We start from the raw sequence: 19,316 nt of genomic DNA on the forward strand, positions 1-19,316 counted from the left end.
CAAGTGCTTTTCACAGTGGGACTTAGGACATCCTTGGTTCCTGAATTTGCTTGTTAGTGATGGTTGAGGAATTTGAGGGCTGAGTAGTAAAAAAGTTGGCTGAATGTCATTCGTCAATGAAACTGAATAGTACAAACATTAATGGGGACCTCTCTCCCTCTTTCTGACTTTCTGTCTCACTTTCTTCTCTGTATCTCTTTCAGTGTATGCGTCTCTCTATTTCTCTGTCTTTCTCTCTGTCTCTTTCTATCTCTGTGTCTGTTTTCATGTTTCTGTCTGTCTTTGTTGTCTGTTTCTTCCTTTCACACACACATATGGAGTCCCTTACTGTATTCTACTTGGGAATACCATTAGTGTTGACTTTCAGAACTGAATATCTCTTTGGGTAACAGCTTACCCCTGAGTCAGGATCCCTGGCAACTCAAGGCAAGAAATCTTAAAATGATGGCTGTACATTTTTCCGAAGCTAGGAAACAGATGTTGTCAGAGGGATAGAGAACTCCTGTAGCGTTTGGCCTTTGCAGAATCCAGACCTTGTAGCCATAACGTGCATACAGGTTATAAGGGGCAGGCTCCAGAGGCCAAAGTTGGAAGGTGGTGTGGACTTCCTGGCTCTCCTGGTCCTCGGGAGCCTGGGCCTCTCAGGCACGCAGTACTTCGTTCAGACCACCAGGGGGCGGAAGTTGCTTGCCCTGCAGCGGTGAGTCTCCAACCAGACAGACTCAGGGCTGCAGTTCTCTGCAGAGCTCTATGGGCAGAGTTGATTTATTTAATCTCATCGTTCGAAGCAGAAAATATGACCGTGTAAGTTTAAAAACACAACCATTAGCTCATGTGTACCCAGGAAAACAAGGCTGCCTGATTAAGCCAAAGAGCTAACAGGGATTTCCTGTTAACATTTGTTTGCCACGTGTGTCCTTGGTGTGCCCTTAAAAGCGGTTAACAGTCGCCAAAGGGAATCGCAAGATAATGGAAGAACTGCTGTTCACTAATTTTATATTTTCTGCATCTTGGGAAAGGGTTGCTGTCACTTGGTTTTTACCTCTAGGGCGGCTATGATTTTTTTTTAACATGATGCACCGTTGATCTAATCTAGGCTTCTTAGAGGACCTTTCCCATCTCCTCCCTATCCCCACCCCTCCCCTCCTTTTCCCTTCCCTCGCGTGCCTGGGAAGGGACATGCTTCCCTTTCCTTCTAACTCAGCCCTGCTGGGTTGATGCTGCTGCGGTGCCGGTGGGTAAGCGCGGCCCTGGTCTGCCATCAGGTGCTCCGTTTCTGCTGTTAATTTCCATGATTCCTTCCTCACTGACAGTTTTCTTTTTGTCTCTCTCTCTTCCTCCTTTATCCACCCCACTCCCATAACTCATTTCTGATCCTAACCCTGCTCCCTTGTGTGTGCGCCGCCCCCCCCCCCGCCCTCCCATGATGGACACGCACTCACTGCTGGGCTTTCCTCTGCTTGGCAGGGCATCGCCGCTGGCGTAAGTAGACCCCACAGTGTCTGTTCCGTCGTCCGTCTGTCTGGTTGCGGGATGATGTGTGGGTTTGGTGGGATGTGCCTGAGGACGCTGGCTCTGTCCACGTGCTTCCTCACATCCACCTCACAGGTAAATGACAGGCCCTGCGGCCTCTACAGGCAAGTACTTATCTTCGGGGGTTTGCCCCAAATAATGTCACTCTAGACGCAGAAATCAGAGCAATGACATCGCGCTGGCTGCGGGTGTATGCCTGTGTTCTCCTTGCTGTGCTTTGCGGGGGCTCCCCCCTGACTGTCTTGTCTATACTGGGACAGCGTAGACCTGAATGTCAGAATCCACACTGGGCCACTATTTGGGGAGAGGGTGATAAGGGGCCTCTTGGAGGCCGCTCCCCAGAATCCTCATGGAAAGTGGATCTGGAGGAGCCAGCGCCTGCCAGGACCACTCACAGGAGGTGAAAGATGAGTCAGATTTGGGGGCAGGGTACAGTGGAGTAAATGCCCACAGGTGACCCTGGTATTTTGGTTACCATGGAGTGTTTTTGGTGGCGAGACGTTCCTGCTGGGAGAGGCTCCAGAGAGTGACCTCTGGGACCCAAATTCCCAGAACTGCAGGGCCCATTCCATCCTCTCCGTGTACATTCTTCCTGAGCCCCAGGATCGCAAAAGGCACAGCAGTTCCTTCATCTGGCCCCCAGTCTCTGTTGTGTCCGTGGTCTTTGCACAGGATTGTGGAAAGGGAAGCCAACAATGCAAATCCTGGCAGCTCACTCCTGGCAGTTTTCTTGAGCCTGTGGAGTCGTGGAAGGAACGGGGAGAGCCTCAAGGGCACGTTTCAGGGAAATGGCAGCAAACACCTCCCATTTGTTTTTGGACCCCTGGAAACTCCTCTAGCCAGAAGTGACCTCCCCAGTGAGATTCCACCCTCCCCTCCGCTCCCTGGGCAGCACCAGTCTCCCCCTTGCCTGGACCCCAGAGGGATCTGTTGATCTTCCCTGTCTCTCTCTCTCTCTCTCTCTCTCTGTTTTTTTTTTTGTTTTTTTTTAAATGGAGGTGCTGGGGATTGAACTCAGGACCTCGTGCATACTAAGCATGCGCTCTACCACTGAGCTATACCTGGCCCTGGTCTTCTTTATCTGATCCCAACCAGACTGCCAGGACCTATAGCTCTCCAGGCCAGGGCAAAAGCCTTCAGGAAAGTTCCACCTGACCTTAGTCATTCACCTTTCGTCACCTCTTCCCACCTCTGCTCTCATGGCCCACCCACCCTGAGCTGACCTGGAGACTAACCAGTTCTTCCATCCAGCTCTTTGCAGAGAGCGTAGAAGACCTGAACACTGGGGAGGTCCCCTTTCTAGCTAGCCAGCCCTTGGGTGGGGGCGGGGTGGGAGGGGAGGTGGAGGCAGCTGTAGCGGCAGACATGGGGAGGCTGGACGGACAGGGGGATGTCTGGGCTGGGCTATGTCCCTGGGTGTGGAGCATCTGGGGTATGCAAGTCCACAGTGGGCAGAAGTAGCCTTCCTGAGCCCTGTCAGAGGGTCTGATGGGAAGGACGCTGGGCTGGGAGCTAAGAAGCCTAGGTTCTAACTCAGCGGGGCCTCCGCATGCCATACCCTGGAGCTGGTCAGCTGGCCTCTCTGGACCTCAGTTTCAACATCTGTCAGAGGAGAGGGTTGGGCCACAGTCCGTAGGCTGGGGAGGCAGACTGTCATTGCTGTGAGCTTCTCCTGAGCCCATCCTGACTCCTAAGAGTGTGGGCTGGGCAGCCTGGATCCCCCAGCGCTCTCTGGTCGGGGTAAGTGGTCACTCATAAAGCATTTAATGTATCTTGCCCTGTGGTCTGATCTGGGCTGAGAGGCCCTGGACTCAAGGGCCTTTGGGGTCCCTGCTGGCTCTGATCTAGGATTCGTTCATTCAACTAAGTTTTGAGCACCTACTGTGTGCCACACCCTGGGAGTCTAAGGGAAGGTCACCAGGTCCCCCTCAAAAGGCTGCGCTGCTCCAGGGCAGACGCCTAGTGACTCTCCCCACCCCCCACCCCCCCGCAGCTCCACTCCCAGGCACCACGGGTTAGAAACCCCACCGTCTGTGGGCGTTGCCCAGCCTCCGAGCCTAGTCACCCCATTTTTCTCAGTACCTCCTCGCCAAGCTTGCCTGTTTTTGCCAAGCAGGAGCCCCAGTCCCCTTCCAGGGCAGTCACCACATTGGTGGCTCCCTGCATGGATGCCAAGCTTTGAAGAGGACGAGGAACTGACCATGAGGAAACCTCTGAGTCCCCCAGACGGCTTGTCCTCACCCAGCCCCAAACTCAGGGCCTGCTCAGGGTGGTTGAAATTACTTCCAGAAGACCTCTTCTGCCTCTTCTTTCCTTAAAGGAGATCGAGTCCCTGGATCAGGGGTGTCTGGACCTAGCAAGGCGGGGTGGGGTGGTGATGGCAGGCGGGTCTGACCTCCTGACCCTCCTTGAGTGGAATTCATTGTCTCTCTGTGGCTACCCTGAGCACTGAGGACCCAGGCCAAGCCCCTGTCACAGGCTCTCAGATGGCAGTGGGTAAAGGGCGTGGTGGGCTCAGACAAGTAGGGGCCACCAACAGGCCTGGGGGTGGGCATCAGGGGGACACGACATGGGGGAGGCGCAGGGTTCCAGCCCTGCCCTCGCTCACGGCCTCTTTCCACATTGCAGGAGCCTTCCTATTAAAGACCTGACGGTAGACAGCGCCTCTCCCGTGTATCAGGCTGTGATTAAGAACCAGAACAAGCCGGAAGACGAGGCTGATGAGTGGGCCCGCCGCTCCTCCAACCTGCAGTCACGCTCCTTCCGCATCCTGGCCCAGATGACTGGGACAGAATACAGTAAGGGAGGCTGTTGGGGGCTCAGGGCGGGGCAGGCAGGGGAGACTTCGAGGGGCCCTATTCCATGGTCTCAAGGCCCACGAAGCCAGGGAGTCAAGTCCCTCATCCTTGAAGATGAGCTGGCCTTGATAGATCATTAGCAGCCAGCTGTGCACCTTCACCTGGGGCAGGTGAATTGACTTCAGCCTTCTGCTCGGCCCTGCCTCCAGCGGAGGACAGCAGGTTTGCATGGTGCTTGCCCGGATTGGGAGAAGAGGACTTTGCAGGCCACGCCTCTGACCATTGCCTGTCACCTGCACCATTTCCTCTCATGTCCCCTTTCTCTCCCTGCCCTCTGCCCAGCACACAGCCTTCTCCTCCCAGCGGTCCCAGGGAGGGAGCAGTAACTGTCCTGTCGTAGGTGGGACTCAGTGCCCACCAGGCTCCGGTAGCTTTTCTTCCTGCTGGTCCCTGTGAGTCCTCCTGACCTGCAACTTTCTACCCACAGTGCAAGACCCTGACGAAGAAGCTTTGCGAAGGTCAAGGTAAGTGCCTGTACTCAGGCTCTTTTGCCTTGCCCCTCCTAACCCCATCCCTCCCGGGGCAGTCCCCAGGTCACACGACTCATGGAAAGAACTTCTCAAGTCAGTGCTTTTGGAAACTCCCAGCCCCTGGAGGGCTCCGGCAGATGCTGGCTTAGGGCATGTGTCCCCAGTCAGTGAGTGTCTGGAGCTGAGCCTCAATCCTCCAGGCCCAGGCTTCACGAGCGAGGACTCTGGGCTCTCCCAGCTCTGTCTCTGGGCAGGGGGCAGGGCTGCTTTGGCCTTTGCTGGGCTGTTGAGAATGAGGAAATCTCTCCCTGTGAGGCACCGGGCCGGCTGCCTTGCCTGTCCACTCATCTCAGGGCCTGTCCCCTGTGAGTCTGAAGGCTAGAGACTGGGCAGCAGGCATGCAGAGGGCTGTGCTGGGTGTGGGCGCCTGACCCTTGGACTCACCTGTCCAGACCCACATTGAGGTATCAGTGGGTCTGTTCCGCAAATTGCTCAAAGCACCACAGCTGCTGCAAGGATTATAAGCCCTGGGCTTGGTGTCTCCACGTATGGTCCCCTGACAGTGGCAGGCCTGAGGCCCCAGCCACTGGCCTAACACCTTCGGCCTGTCAGGTGCTCGTGGCCCTGGGCATGATGGGGGGCACTCTGCCCTGGAACCCACTGGAAACCATTAGGGTCTTCCATGGGGAGGCATGGGGCCCAGTGTGATTGCGCTTACACTTTTGGAAGCAAATGTGTCGTCTGCATGTCCTTCCTGGGAGAGTCTGCCTTGGGCCGGCACATCCTGTGGTGGCCTCCGTGTGAGGGGGCTGGAGCTCAGAAGTGCCTTTCCACCCTGGGCCAAGCTTTCTGTACTTGCTAACCAGCGTGTCGTGGCCACAGGACCGCGTGGAGAGTTGATGTGGATTTTATTTTCGAACCTCTGTTTCTGCCAGTCGAAGTTGCTGCCACTCTTTGGCTGGGGCATCCAAGCCCAAAGTGTGGTCCTCCCTGGCCTGCTAACCATGGCATGCGATTCCAGTGATGGTTCTGAACCTGTCGGTGCCTGCAGTGTGTCTGCAAAGAGCCTGAAATGAGATGGTGTTTGATTTAGCGCCAAAGGTAGTCTCGAGCTATTTGAAGCGTGACTAAGCTGTCAGCGCTCTCCGTCCCGTGCTCCACTGCTCTGGCACCGTTTCTGTGTTTGTCCCACCTCCTCTTTGGAGCCACCCACAGAGATGCTCCCGTGAGCAGCGTGGCCTTCACCGAAGATTTGATGGAGGGGCTTTACAGCACGCACCCCACAGCAAACTGCTTAAAAGTCTCTGGGTTCTTTCCATCAAGAAGCCCCCAGGGACCTGCCCTGCCTTTCCAGCCTCCATCACCCCCTCTCAGTACTTCTGGTTCCTTTACGTTTCTCTGGCTGGTCACCCTAAGTTCCCATCTCAGTAACCAGATACCGTTTAGGAGGACGGGGACTGGCGGAGGTAGATTACAGGGAACCTTTGTCTTTCATGTTTCCCCTGGGAAATTTGCAGACTCTGCTAGGTGATTGAGCAGAACACAAAAGGCAATATGAAGGGTGGCTCACAGGTCTCGTTGTTGGCCTCTCCCTCCCCTCCCTTGGGGCTTGTTCGGCCTGGTCCTGTGGAAATATGTGGAGGTTAGCCCTTCCCCCTGGGGCCTTACTGCCCATGAGCTCCGTTCAGCCATGGCAGAAGGCAAAGGGTCTTGAGAACTCCGCTGCAGGTCTTGAAACTTCTTTCCCCAAGCCCTTGCAGGGTTTCATTGTGGGGATATCTGCAGGGGGTGGTGGTGGCCAGAAAGAACCTCCAGCCTGCTTTCTCCCTCAGTCCAGGCCCCTACCCCAAGAAAGCTTCACCCACCCAGCCCCCCACCCCCACCTCCTAGACTGTGCTGCAACACTGTCAGCCCCTCCCTCTGTGGTCTCTGGCCCTGCAGTGCAGGCTCTGAGACACCCGGCAAGGCTTGTGCCCAGGACTGGAGGAGTACAGGCCTCCAGCCCTTTTCCCTTTTCCTGACTTTAATTTCTGGAAGGTTGTCCTCATGACCTCACCCAAAATGCTCATTCTCCCTGTGACCATAGGAGAAGGGTGGGCATTTTTATTTTGCTGAATCCCAAGCAGCCTGTGTCCTGGGGGTGAGAGATGGGGATGCAGTGGGTGCAGTGGTTCAGTTCTGTTTGTGAGTAATGCCTTAAGTGGTTCCTGTGGCCACTGATCATAGCGTGGGCCCCAGGCTCATCAGAGTGGCCATCTGAGCAGAAGGGAGTACACTTACCCCCACCCTGGGTCCAGGGTGTTCACCAAATCCGGGGCCCAGCTACCTGGGCTCCATGGCCTCCTCTACCACCTTGTGCCAGGGTGCTTTTTTCCTTCCTATTGCTGTGTGGTAGGAAAGCTGGCAGGGGTGCCAGGTGCTCTGTACCAGACGGGGACACTAGTGGCCTCAAGGCCAGGTATAAGTCTGCATGTCAGAGGACCCTGCAGACTTGACCCTCACATGTCACTGTTCCGCCCCCCGAGGCCTGCCCCCAGCGCATTCTAGGCAGCTGAGAGCCCTGCCCTGCCCTCCCACCTCGTCTCCTCTCGGGCCCTGGCTCCTGGCACTGTGACCATGTCTCTGGGATCTGGTAGCACATCGCTTCCTTCCAGGGCACCAGTACCCTCCTTCTGGCCTGATCTCCAGGGACTGTGTCTTGGCAGGTGAGGCAGGGCAGGCCCCTGAGCAGTCCACACATCAGCTTCAGACTTGGCTTCCCTCCCAGGAAAGACCCCAGCACCTTAGCTGTCCAGGTGGGCTTAAACACCTGCCTACTGCTAGCTTCCACACTGGGTACAGGGAATAATGCTCCCAGCCTTCACCAGAAGTCACAGAGTCCCATCCAAAAGCTGAGCCTCTAATCTCAGAGAGGTCACCAGAGCTTCCGTCTGACTTTGGGAAGCCATTCCAGGGCGCTGATGGCCGGCCCTGAGGGGGTGGGAGTACAGGCAAGCTTGGCTTCGTCCCAGGCAGGGCGTGAATCTGCGAGGCATCTGGATCCCATCACTTGGGCGTAACCATCCCCGCAGACCCCATTGTGGAGCGCGGGCATCCCCTGGTCCCCACCTTGTGGTGCAGCCGTCTACATGCTCAGTCTCTTTGTTTCCCTCATGCTCACCTCAGTAAAGAACGCCGCACCTCTTCCTGGTCCCCAAGTGGTCAGGAAAAAGTTGATTTTAGTGACCAGTTCCCAGAGGAGTTGAAAGTGAGGGCTGCCTTGCACAACAATGCATCGCAAACAAGGTGAAACCCTCAGGTCCCTGCTCCATCGCACAACCATCCAAAGTTCTTTTTCCTCTCCCCACCCCCACTTCTGACGGAGCGCCAGGACTCCCTGGTTCCCCCTCCTCCCCCTGCAGCCTCCTTGGGCACCTCAGTGTCCTCCTCCCTCCTTGTGCTCTGTCCCTGTCCCGTGGCTGACTCTTCCTGGTACTGGTGCAGCGCAGGGCGCTCCCCTCAAGGGAACCTCCCCTCGTGAGGAGGCAGCGGGCAGCCTTAAAGTTACTGTGTCCCTTGGATTTTTAGTCCTTGGTGTTCCGTTAGCCTAGCAAGTTGGAAAACTACAACTGGGTGTCACCTGAGTCACCCTCGTGGGGGTCCCGGGACTTTCCTCCCTTTCTCTCTCGCCAGCTCTCCACTCATTCCCCCCTCTCTCCACTTCCTTCCTCGTCTTGCGCCTCTCTTTGGCTAGCTGTGAGTTTCCAGACAGTCTCAAGCAGAGCAGACTCAGTGGCCTCGCCGACTCTCCAGGACTGTCCCTGACCCTGTCACTGAGCACTGATGACAAAGGCTGTGGGCCTGGCTGGACAAACTGGCGTGTCTGTGTCCCAGTTGGTCTCTCTCTGGGCTGGTAGAATGTTGCTGCCCACGGTGCTGTCAGCAGGGCTGAGTGGGTCCTGCCACAGGGCCTTTGCTTGTGCCGTCTTCAATCCTTCTCCCCAACCTTGGAGAGGCAGTAACAGAGAATGCCTGGCCCTTAGATCATAGCTCTGCCTCTGAGTTTCTGTGTGACTTTAGGCCTTTCATGTGATGTCACTGGTCCTTGGCTTCTCAGTATTAGAAAAGTTTGAATCAGTGGTTTTTAACTGTGTTAGCAGGGGGCCCCTCTTATCAAACAGAATTTCCCACAGAGACCCAATATGCAGGTGTAGAGGGGAGTCTGCCAGGTAATGCAGATGTGGGAAGGTGGCCAGTGTACATGTGGGGTTGCAGGGTGGCTACCATGCAGAAATGTAAGACCAGCACTGCTTCATCCTCTGATTTTTAAAGACCTAAAGTTGATCTTCTTGATTTTTATATGCTGGCAATCGATTCATTAAACTGTTTATTTTGAGACACTTGCAGTTTGGCATGCAGTTATAAGAAATAATGCAGAGAGATCCTATGTCGCTTTGACCCCTGATGGTATCATCCTGTAAAACTACGTACAGTAGAGTATGTCCCCAACGATGTGTCGACACCAATACAGTCAAATGCAGACTACTTCTGTCACCTGGAGATGCCCCCATGTTGCCCTTCCATACGATACCCACCTCTCTGCTGCACACACCCTGTCCTTAACCTGTGGCAACCACGAATCTGTTATCTGTTCTCTATTTCTATCACTTTCTCATTTCAAGGATGTTATGTAACTGGAATCAGACAGCCTGCGACCTTATGGGATGGGCTTTTTCAGTCTGCCTAATTGTCTGGGGATCCATCCAAGTTGTGGACTGTACCAAGGTTCATTCCTTTCTTTTTATTGCTGAGGTATATGTCATAATCTGGATGTAGCAATTAATTTTTAAAATGAGTTTTCAACATGAGTTAAAATGAGGGTCCAGGTTAAATACACTGCGTTTGTGGCTAGATGTGGCCCCTGAGCCACCAATGTGCACCTCTGTTCTGGAGGATGTTGGAGACCCCTCCGGCCTGGAGGGTCTAGGATTCTGATAACTGTAGCACTGGCCTCTCCCAGGCATATTCTCTCCTCCATTTCTACCTTTCTGGCCGTCCCTTGCCTGCTTTGTCCTATGCCCTTGGCTGAGCAGGCTGTGGGTTGAGCCCCCGAGGCCCTGCTGGCGGGAAGTGGCCGGAAATCCTGGCCCTCAGTATGCGTGCCAGCAGCCTTGTGAGTATGCGTTTGCACGCGTGTGCCTGGCTGTGCTCAGGCCTTAGGCGGGCAGGGCAGTCAGTGGTGTTGAAGACTTCTCTCTGGGGACAGAGAAGGGTTGACAGAGACCGAGGCAGCGCAGGGAGGTGACAGGTCTGCTCACTAAGCCTCATCACGGGGACAGGCGTTCCTCTTTCTTGATGCCCAGCTCGGGAACAGAGACCTTGCAAAGCCCACCTGGCTCTGTGGTTCAGTCCCGAGAGCCCACAGCCAAAGCAGCCCTGCCCAGCCCTAACCACACAGGACAGGGAGAACCTGGGGACCCTCCCTTTGCCCAGTCCTCCTTCAGGCCCTCTAGTTTGACCCCTTCTCCGTGGCCCCTCCAACTCGGGGATGTCAGCCCTTCTGTACTGGTCCTTGCGACTCTGGCCTTGCCCCCAAACCCCGCCTGACCCCCTGGAAAGTACCCCACGGGGGGCCAAAGCCTCTCCAAGCCAAATTCTTCCCTTCCATGCCCTCTGCCCCAGCTATCACATAAGGCGATGGCGGACACACCCCCTAACCCCTTTCCTTCTTCCTTCCTTTCTCTCTCTGTCTCACTCTGTCTCTGTCTCTCTGTCTCTCTCTGTGCCACAGGGAAAGGTTTGAAACGGAACGTAACAGCCCACGTTTTGCCAAATTGCGCAACTGGCACCATGGCCTTTCGGCCCAAATCCTTAACGTTAAAAGCTAAAAGGCTGTCTGGAATCCCCCTACCCATCTCAGGCCGGACCCCTCCCTCCTTCCCCCAACACAGATCTGGCATGTGAGCCCCACGGTGATGCTTGAGAATATATAGCTGTGCTGGGGGGGACCTTTGATAGTCACCTGCAGCATAGTGCTCTCCGCCCGCCCCAGAGCTGATGGCCGAGGCCCGGCCCCACACAGCACCGCACCCTGTCCACCCCTGCCCCTCAATGCAGCCCTCACCACCTCCCAAATAGCCCAAGCCTTTGCTCCCCTGCCTAGGGCCTTCCTGTAGATCAGAGAGGACGTGATGGGGTTTGCTGGCAGAACACCCCAGAACCAAGGGAAACATTACTTGCCATTGGTCCATTTCCCACCAACCCCCGCTCCTGGGAGAGGCAGCCTGGCCTAGTGCCATCCCGGAACGAGCTGCCCGTAGATCAGGGTCCTGGGAAGAGGCCAACTCCCTGGCCTCACTCCCTCCCTCATGCCCTCTGGAGCCCAGGCAGCCGGGAACAGGGCCCTCTGCAGAGGAAGAAGAGGTGCCAGGGTAGATAAGGCAGAGGCCCCTCCCAGCCGTGGTGAGACTAGAGCGTGTGTTCCCCTCTCTGTGCTGTGTGTGCTGGCTTCCTAGTTCTCTCTCCTGTACATATAGCATGCTCATTCTGAAATAAAGAGGATTTGAAATGAACCAAACCAGCCCCAGTCCTGCTGTGCCTGTGTGCGTACCACCCGAGGGGGCAGGTCTGAGGCGGGGAGAGGACAGGCACCTGCAGAAGAGAGGCCGGGGATGGGACCCGGTGCAGCTCTGCCCACCGCTATTGTCCTGCCCCGAGGGCCCCGCCCAGGGCTCAGAGCTCAGGCAGAGAGGACGGCAGGTGAGAGTCTGGGCTGGCGGGCAGCCTTAGCCTCCTACGGGGTGTTGTGTAGGGGCAGGGGAGCAGGACCTGAATGCCCCCACCACTCCTCCCATACACAGTCACAAGCCCTCCCTCCCTCCCCATCAGAAAGCACGCCACCAGCCCTTCCCCCCGGGAAGGTCTGCTCAGGCTCAGCCCTGGACCAGGGGGCGAGAGACAGGGCGGACGCACCTGGACTAAAGAGCAGCTCACTGAGGAGCTTTCGGGGGTCCCCTGTGGGCCCGGGCCATGGCTCAGGGGAGAAGAGGCGGAAGTTGGGCCTGGTCTTGCTCAGGTGGCAGGAGGGCAGGGAAGGCCCTTGCTCCTGGCCTCCACACGCTTACAGCCTTGTCCTAGTTTGGGAATTTAGGAAGGGCCAGGCCAGCGGACTCACGTCCTCCCCACCCACCAGTCTACCCAGCGGCACTTAGCAAATAATGACAGATACCAAAGCCCTTCCTTCAGGATGCCCTGCCGCCCTGTGCCTGGACTGGGCCAGGGCTTCGCTCCCACTCCCCACTACCTGAGCATAGGTTTTGTTTCTGCCTCTGGGGACCTTAACAATCCCATCGAGAAGGGCTGGCCAGGGAGACTGTTCTATCCTGCCTACCACCCTGAGATGCTCCCCTAAACCCTCTGCTAGCCTGTTCCACCTTGGCCCCTGTCTCTTCCTAGCAGTCTGACTCCAGGGTCAAGATGAGGACCAGGCAGGGCAGGCTGGCTGGGGGGACCAACAGAGGAGGTGGGAGGGGGGTGCGCCTGCCTACGTCTAGGCATCCTGGAGCACACCTATACGGAGCTGACTTTTTTTTCCCCTTAAAATTAAAAAAAAACTTATTGAAGTATAGTTGACTTCTAATGTTGTCTTAGTTTCTGTGTACAACATAGTGATTCAGTTAGACAAATGTATATTCTTTTTCAGATTCTTTTCCATTATAGGTTATTAAAAGATATTGAATGTAGCTCCTTGTGTTATACATTAGAACCTTGTTGTTTATCTATTTTATTTTATTTTTTAAAAATTTTATTGAAGTGTAGTCGATTTACAATGTTAGTTTCAGGTATACAGGAAAGTGATTCAGTTATACATATACATATATACATATATTTTTTTCTTACTGAGGACTTCCAAGGCCTAAGGGTAGGTTCGGGGGTTGAGGGCTGCCAGACAGAGAGGCCCCAGGTAGTGAGTGTCCTAAGGCTGGCAGAGGACCTGAGGCAATCTGTCAGAGGTGGTGGCCTCACAGTCCTCTGTGCCCATCCCCTGGCCTGCCAGAGCCCACTTGGATCCATCTGATTGAAGCCCTGGAAGGCTCTAGTTTGCTTCCCAGCCTGCCAGGTGCCTCCCCAGTGACCCCAGGCCCCTGCATGCAACACCTTGGGCAGCCCTAGGCCAGGGGTCTGTGTAAAGCCCCCTGGAGTAAACAGGAGAGATATTCTCATTCAGCATTTCATGTCCGTGGGCATTAGTCGAGGCACCCTGCCTGGCTGCTGTGGGTGCCAAAGGAATCAGAAAGGGCTGATGTGGCTGTGGCTGATTACAAGGCAAGGCTGATCACGTGAGATTCAGAGATGAGGAGCGCTCCTCCGACTGGAGGAGCAGAGAAGGCTTCCTGGAAGAAGGGGTCTGTGTGTTTATCTTCAGGAACAGTTAGGAGTGGGGCATGTGCAGTTATGGAAGGCTGCCCAGGCATTCTAAGCAGAGGGAGCAGACGTGCTGGTGAGGAGGATTGTCTCCGAACCCGGAGTTAATCATTTTGGCTGGAATGGAGGGAATGCAGATGGTGTTATGGTTAGTAGTGGTCCATGGCTGGAATGCCAGGCTTGGGATTTTGACTGTTCCGAAGGCAGTGTGGAGCTGGTGAAGGCCGCAGGGCCCACCAGTCACACCGCAGCCTGTGCAGATGGCTGTGCACAGCACAGTTCTTGAGGGTGTCATCACATAGACCGCAGTGTCAGCGGGGCCCCTGGTGTCATGCGGTGCAGCAGCCCTGCTGCAAGGTGGCGTGGTCAGGGCTGCCCTGAGCAATAGTCATCTGGCTGCAGGATGGAATGCCGACTGGGTGAGTGGCAACACAAACAGTTTCAAGACCAGCCACCTGATTGGTGTTCTGTCATCATCCAATCAACAGAGATGTTCATTTTCCATTCTTTTAGCTAATATAAACAGTATCATCACCCCAATAATGGCAAGCAACCCCCCATCAATCACAACACCCCCACCATCATCACCAACAGTTCTGACCTGAGTCCAGCGATCACGAACCCCCGGGCTCAGCATCACCAGTACCATCTCTGTCTTTTCCGTATATGATATCATCCCCATCAATAAGAGCATCAATCAAGGGCCACAACAGAGCAGGGCACAGGGCTGGCCCACCGCACCCTGATGCCAGCTGGGTTGAGGGGAGGGGTGGGCTGAAAAGGGGACTGGAGCCGGGCTGTGTTTCTCCTCTGGCCACACCCACTCCATGCAGTCACCAGCAGTTGATATAGTTGGGTTGGTTTGGTTTTTGCTTAGATGTTTAAGGTGAATTATGACCAAAGCAGGAGGCGGCTCGTAGAATCCTAGACCAGGCTGGGGTGATATCATGGGCACTGTCTTTAGGACTGAAGCCAAGGCCTGATAAGTTCTCTGCAGTGCTTGCTTTCTGAAATCCCCTCCTTGAGGTCTCTGGGGGCTTAGGGAACTTCAGGCCCCAGGACAAGAAACCAGGATCCTCAGGGGGCTCTTCATTGCTGCCCCTACCTCCCCTAGGCCCTGGCTGTTTGGTGTCTGCAGACTGGTCCTAGGTAAGATGCCACCGAGCCAGAACCCCGAGCAGCAGGCTCACGTGCATGCCTTCTGTCCTGCCCTGTGGTAGATGACGAGTTTTCCTGGGGCCATGTCTGGCTCCAGCTTCACCCCCGAGAATCCAGGGTTCATGTGGAGCCATGCCTGGGGTGAGCAGCAGGTAAGCTAGCCTGATAGGGAATTGGAGCACAGGGGACAGGCAAAGCCAGTCTCCTATTTGCCCTGCAGAGTACTTTCCCCAGCCTGGGTATTTGCATCATTGCTGTTCCGTGTAGGGTCCTCAGTTCCCAAAAGCCCACGAGAAGCATGTGGCAGGCTCAGGGAGGAAACAGATAAAGGAGATGGGGTGTTCTATGTTAGCTGAGGCCTTCTCAGGCCGTACCTGCTCACGTTGTGGGGGTCTGAGCAGCCAGCTCAGCGGTATGTTGTCGGGGCCTGCAGCTACCTCCCAGGCATGGCTTCTGGAAGCCAGGTTCGTTCATGAAGGGTGGGCAGGCAGGCTCAGGGAAGGGCCGGGGCTGGGTACTGCTACAGGCCTGAGAGCTGGCCTCCTCCCTGAACCGCCAAGCTGGGAAAGGTCTGGACAGGGTGTGGCCACTGCCCTTGTCCATCCTGGATGCTTCCTAGGCAGTCACGGAGAAGAGTGGTGCTCCCTCTTGTGGGACAGTCAACCCACAGCCTGGCCTCTTTTCCAGCTCTCTTCTTCCCTGACCCTTTCATGCTATTTCATGCCTTTCTCTACCTTACGTCTCACTGGATGGAGGAGAGCACGTTGTGTTGCTTTGGTAAATAGCTCACATGATGCTTTTGGTAACCAGGCAGCCCTATCTGGGAGAGACCTCCGTAGCACCTTGCTACTCAAAGTGTGGTCCATGGACCAGCAGCATCAGCATCACCTGAGAGCTTGTTAGAACGGCAGACTCTCAGCCCTGCCCCACACCTGCTGAACCAGAAGCCGCACTTTAACAAGATGCCCGGGCGATATGCCTGCATATTAAATTCTGAGAAGTGTTGCAGTGGTTAGGGATCATACCCATCTCTGCCATTTGGCAGCAGTGTGAAGTTTTAGCAGAGATTCAGATCTTTCCGGACCTCAGGTTCTTCATCTGTAAAATGAGGATCTTGATACCAATCGTCCAGCGAGGCTGAAAGGATCAAATGCAATAATGAACTACCACTTAGACAGCTGTTGTGTGCAAGCCTGGTGTATGGTAAGCACTCATGGAAGGAAGATTACTGTTCTAAGTTTTTTCATGTAAGAATAGTGCCTTTTGTTGGAGAAAGATTCTACTTGACTGATCTCAAGAAGAAGGTTCTTTCTTCCTTAATGAGGGGCCACTTGGGGTACTGGGGAAGGCTTCATAATCCACATGCCTCAGTCACATGCTGCTGTCTCTACCGATAAGTTCTGGGAGCTCAAGCAATTGAACTCTCTTATCTCTATTCCTTTGCCTACTAAAAAGCATCAACAGTACCTACCTCAGAGGGCCTTGTGATTAAAGACATATGCCTGGCACATAGTAGGAGGTCAGTAAATGAATTTCATAGCATGAGGAAAGTCATTCTCCCCTTAAAGGGGTTGCAGTGTCCTGTTGTTATTATCGCGAGTACAAATCTCAGTCCAACAACCCAAATGAGTAAATAATGTATGTTTCTTTGCTTTCCTGTAATTTAATCGTTATTCTCTGCCTCATTTTACAGATGCCAGAAATCTAACCCCATTGACCCCAGGCTCTGATGCTCCTCTCTTGCCTGGAGTGGTTTTGGGGAAGAGGGGCTTATAGAATGCCAAGGCGGGTGGGGTGGGGAGTCTGGGCACCTGGTCCTTGATCACAGTCAACCTGTGCTGGCATCTACTGGGATATCCCCATCCTGTCTGGTCACACTGGTCCATATTGGCAGAGCAGTCACCTCGCTGTTCCCAATTAGAGACTTTCAGATGTGCAGGTGCTCAAGACTATGTCCGTGTCACTGTCAGGTGTGTGGGAAACCCTCTGCAGCCCCCAGGCCACAGGATGGCCTGCAGATCTTTGAGCCGCCTCAGGTCTGCCTGCCCCTTCACCATGAACATGGATGGGCATAGGGGACCCTGGAGTCCTGCCGCTTCCCCAGGGTTTACCCAGAAAGGGGACACAGCTGCCTCTACTCTTGAATCCCCCATGCCACGCTGCCCCCTCTTTGGTCCAGATAACCTTGATCTGCCTGGCATGGTAGATTGCACCCATCTTCCAAGTGTACCATCTGTGCCTTGAGTCCTTTGCAGCCTTAAAGGCTCTCACAACTCCAGAGCTTAAGCCCTTGACAACAAAATATCTTACCTCTGCTTTTTCCATTGTATCATGCCTTCTCAAAGACAATGCATGCCCCAGACTAAATGGGAAAGGGTGAAAGAAAGGAAAACAGGATGGGGGAGAAACCTTGGTGGATAATTCGGTCTATTTTTTGACCACACTGTGTTTTTATAATGCACATTGAGAAAGACAAATTAGGAAATACACAAAAATGGGTGGGGCGAGGGCGGTGGGGGAATCTCACGAGGCTTGAGAATATTTTTGATGTGACTTGTGATCCTCTCTGTGGTCTGAGCCTTTCCTTCTTGGGCTCCAAGGGTAGAGGTTGGTGCTCTTTGCCTGAGCCTGGGGACAGGCCTTCTGGAAGATCCTGCTCTGTTTGCAGTAAGGCTGGTACCTTCCACCCAGCCCGCCTCTGCTGCAGCCACCGCCCTGCTGCGAAGGGGCGCCCTTGACCTGTTATCTTTCTCGGTCCGCCTCGTCAGCACCCCTATTGAGCATGCTCCAGTGTGCACCAGCCAGGCCGCCACCCCGCTGCCCGCTTCTGCCCAGCCGCCTGCTGCTGCCTCTCCCAGCACAGCCTCGCCACCCCTGGCCACAGCCGCTGCCCATGCTGCCACCGCCTCTGTCACAGCCCCTGCCTCAAGCCGTGCGGACAGTCCAAGGTAACTGGCCCACAGGTGCCCGCCCTGACGGCGGGAAAGGGAGGCAGGAGAGGCCTCCCCTGGGCCCATCTGTCGGCAGCTGTGTCCGGCCCTCAGAAAGGCCCATGCAAGGTGATTAGGGCCCCAGGGTCCTGAGAAAGCACTGCTTGGTGCTGAGCATGAAAGGGAAGCGGGGGGGGGGGTGCATTTCAGGGAAGTGCACAGTGTGATTGAGGACAGAGGCAGAGGTGTCACCCTGCCCCTGGGGCACATGCTCTAGGCAAAGGGGTAAAGTCTCACACACACACACACACACACACACACACACACACACAAAGTTAGGTAACAAAGGGAGGCTGTGTGGAAAGCCTGTGTTCCGGGAGCTGGGACTGCAGGAAAGGAAATCAAGGAAGCCTCCATGGAGGAGGGAGTGTTGACCTGGGCACTGAAGGTAGGTCAGATTTAGTCAGATATTTAGGAACTACCTTGCCCTCGTCCCTTACCCTCTCCTCTCTCTCTCTCTCTCTCTTTTTTTTAATAAACATTTAAGAAAACTTTGGGGGGTTGGGTAATTAGGTATATTTATTTTTTTGATGGCGGTACTGGGGATTGAACCCAGGACCTCATGCACACACTCTACCACTGAGCTATAGCCCCCCAACCCCCTTCTCCTGATGGAGAAGCATGCTACCTCCGGAGGCACCTGGTGGAGTGGGACTGACATCTCCACTCTACCACTTACTGTCTGTAACCTTCAGAAAGTGACTTCATTCCTCTGAATCTCAGTTTCCTCACCTGTAAAGATGGTGAATGCAATGACTCTTTTATAGGGTCGGGATAGAAAAAGTGTACCTAAAACACCTAGCACATAAAATGCTCTCAAGTACTGCAAGTCACTGCACTCCTGCCTGCCCTCCTGGATACTCAGCAAAGGCAGGGGAGGCGGTGTTGAAAAGGGTACGGGGAGGTGCGGGGAGGCAGAGGGGATGGGCTGGACAGGTCATTCTGGAGCAGCCAGGTAGTGTAACAGGCCGGGCAGGCCCAGCTGCCAAGTTGGTGTTCAGGGTCAGAGCCAGCTTTCCCAGTCTCCCACACTCCCTTCCCAGGGTTTTGCTGGAGAGGACACACCTCTGGGTCAGGGTGCATAGTTCCCTGGGGCAGCCTGAGGCAGAGGAAGGGTGAACAGAGTGGCCTGTGTGCCTCGCACCTACCCCCAGGCTTCACAGTGACCCAGGTGGTGCCAGGCCCAGCCTTTCCCCAGCTCAACTCAACCACCAAGGGTGAGCCCGGCCATGGCTTCCAGGGGTCGTCACATCCCCCTTCCTGGGGACATTTAGCAAGCTGCTTCCCTTCTGCACCCCAGAATCCCTTCAGGTAAGGGCCTTGCTCCTGGCACAACAAAGAAACTTTGAGGGGGGTAAGAAATGTCCCTCTTGTCCAGTGGGAAGATACCTCCCTGGTTTGAAGTGGGGGCTTGAGAGGATGGGGTCCCCGTGGATGGTCTTGCCTCATCCCCAGGGCCCCAGTCCTGCCCCAGCACCATGCTCCAGGCCTCCATGTCCTGGGACCCCCAGGGCTCCCTCAGCAGGGCAAACCCTTCCTTTGCTTCACCTTGCAAAGAGGTGTGAGGCCTGAATGGAGGTCGGAGAAGGGCCTGGAGGGCTCCCAGCATCAGGCTAGAGCAGAAGGAGTCAGGGGACCACACTCTGGGCCCAGCCACCTCCCTCCATGCACACGGGCTGGGATGGAGCTGGAGGGAGCCAGTGGGAGGTAAATGGACACTGAGCATGTGGTCCCAGAATCCTTGATGGATATCTTAAGCCTCTGCTTGTTCCCCCAGCACCAATCCCTGACACAGGACCCATGGCTCCTGGGATGCTGGGAGAGCATCCTCCACTGGTGGGAGAGTCTGGTTAAGACCCACTGACCCCTGGCCTTCTCCCACCACAGTGGAAGCTGGGCACCCC

The 19,316-nt window shown here is 55.2% G+C and overlaps 1 protein-coding gene across 7 annotated transcripts in view; it reads left to right on the plus strand.

Annotated features, from left to right (window-relative positions):
* Positions 1-19,316, plus strand: part of LDB3 (LIM domain binding 3) — a 61,325-nt gene that overhangs the window by 17,292 nt on the left and 24,717 nt on the right. For 3 of the 7 annotated variants that reach the window (XM_032491627.1, XM_032491630.1, XM_032491628.1), the window contains 3 exons: positions 4,162-4,331; positions 4,819-4,855; positions 10,632-11,417. In XM_032491627.1, the coding sequence (XP_032347518.1) occupies positions 4,162-4,331; positions 4,819-4,855; positions 10,632-10,728 (304 nt within the window). In that variant the 3' untranslated portion in view covers positions 10,729-11,417. Of the gene's footprint in view, positions 1-4,161; positions 4,332-4,818; positions 4,856-10,631; positions 11,418-17,190; positions 17,371-19,316 lie in introns of those variants that run through there. The other 4 variants (XM_032491629.1, XM_032491624.1, XM_032491625.1 and 1 more) reach the window with 2 other exon arrangements.

This window comes from Camelus ferus, chromosome 11 (genome assembly GCF_009834535.1).
Source record: "Camelus ferus isolate YT-003-E chromosome 11, BCGSAC_Cfer_1.0, whole genome shotgun sequence".
Taxonomy (NCBI): domain Eukaryota; kingdom Metazoa; phylum Chordata; class Mammalia; order Artiodactyla; family Camelidae; genus Camelus; species Camelus ferus.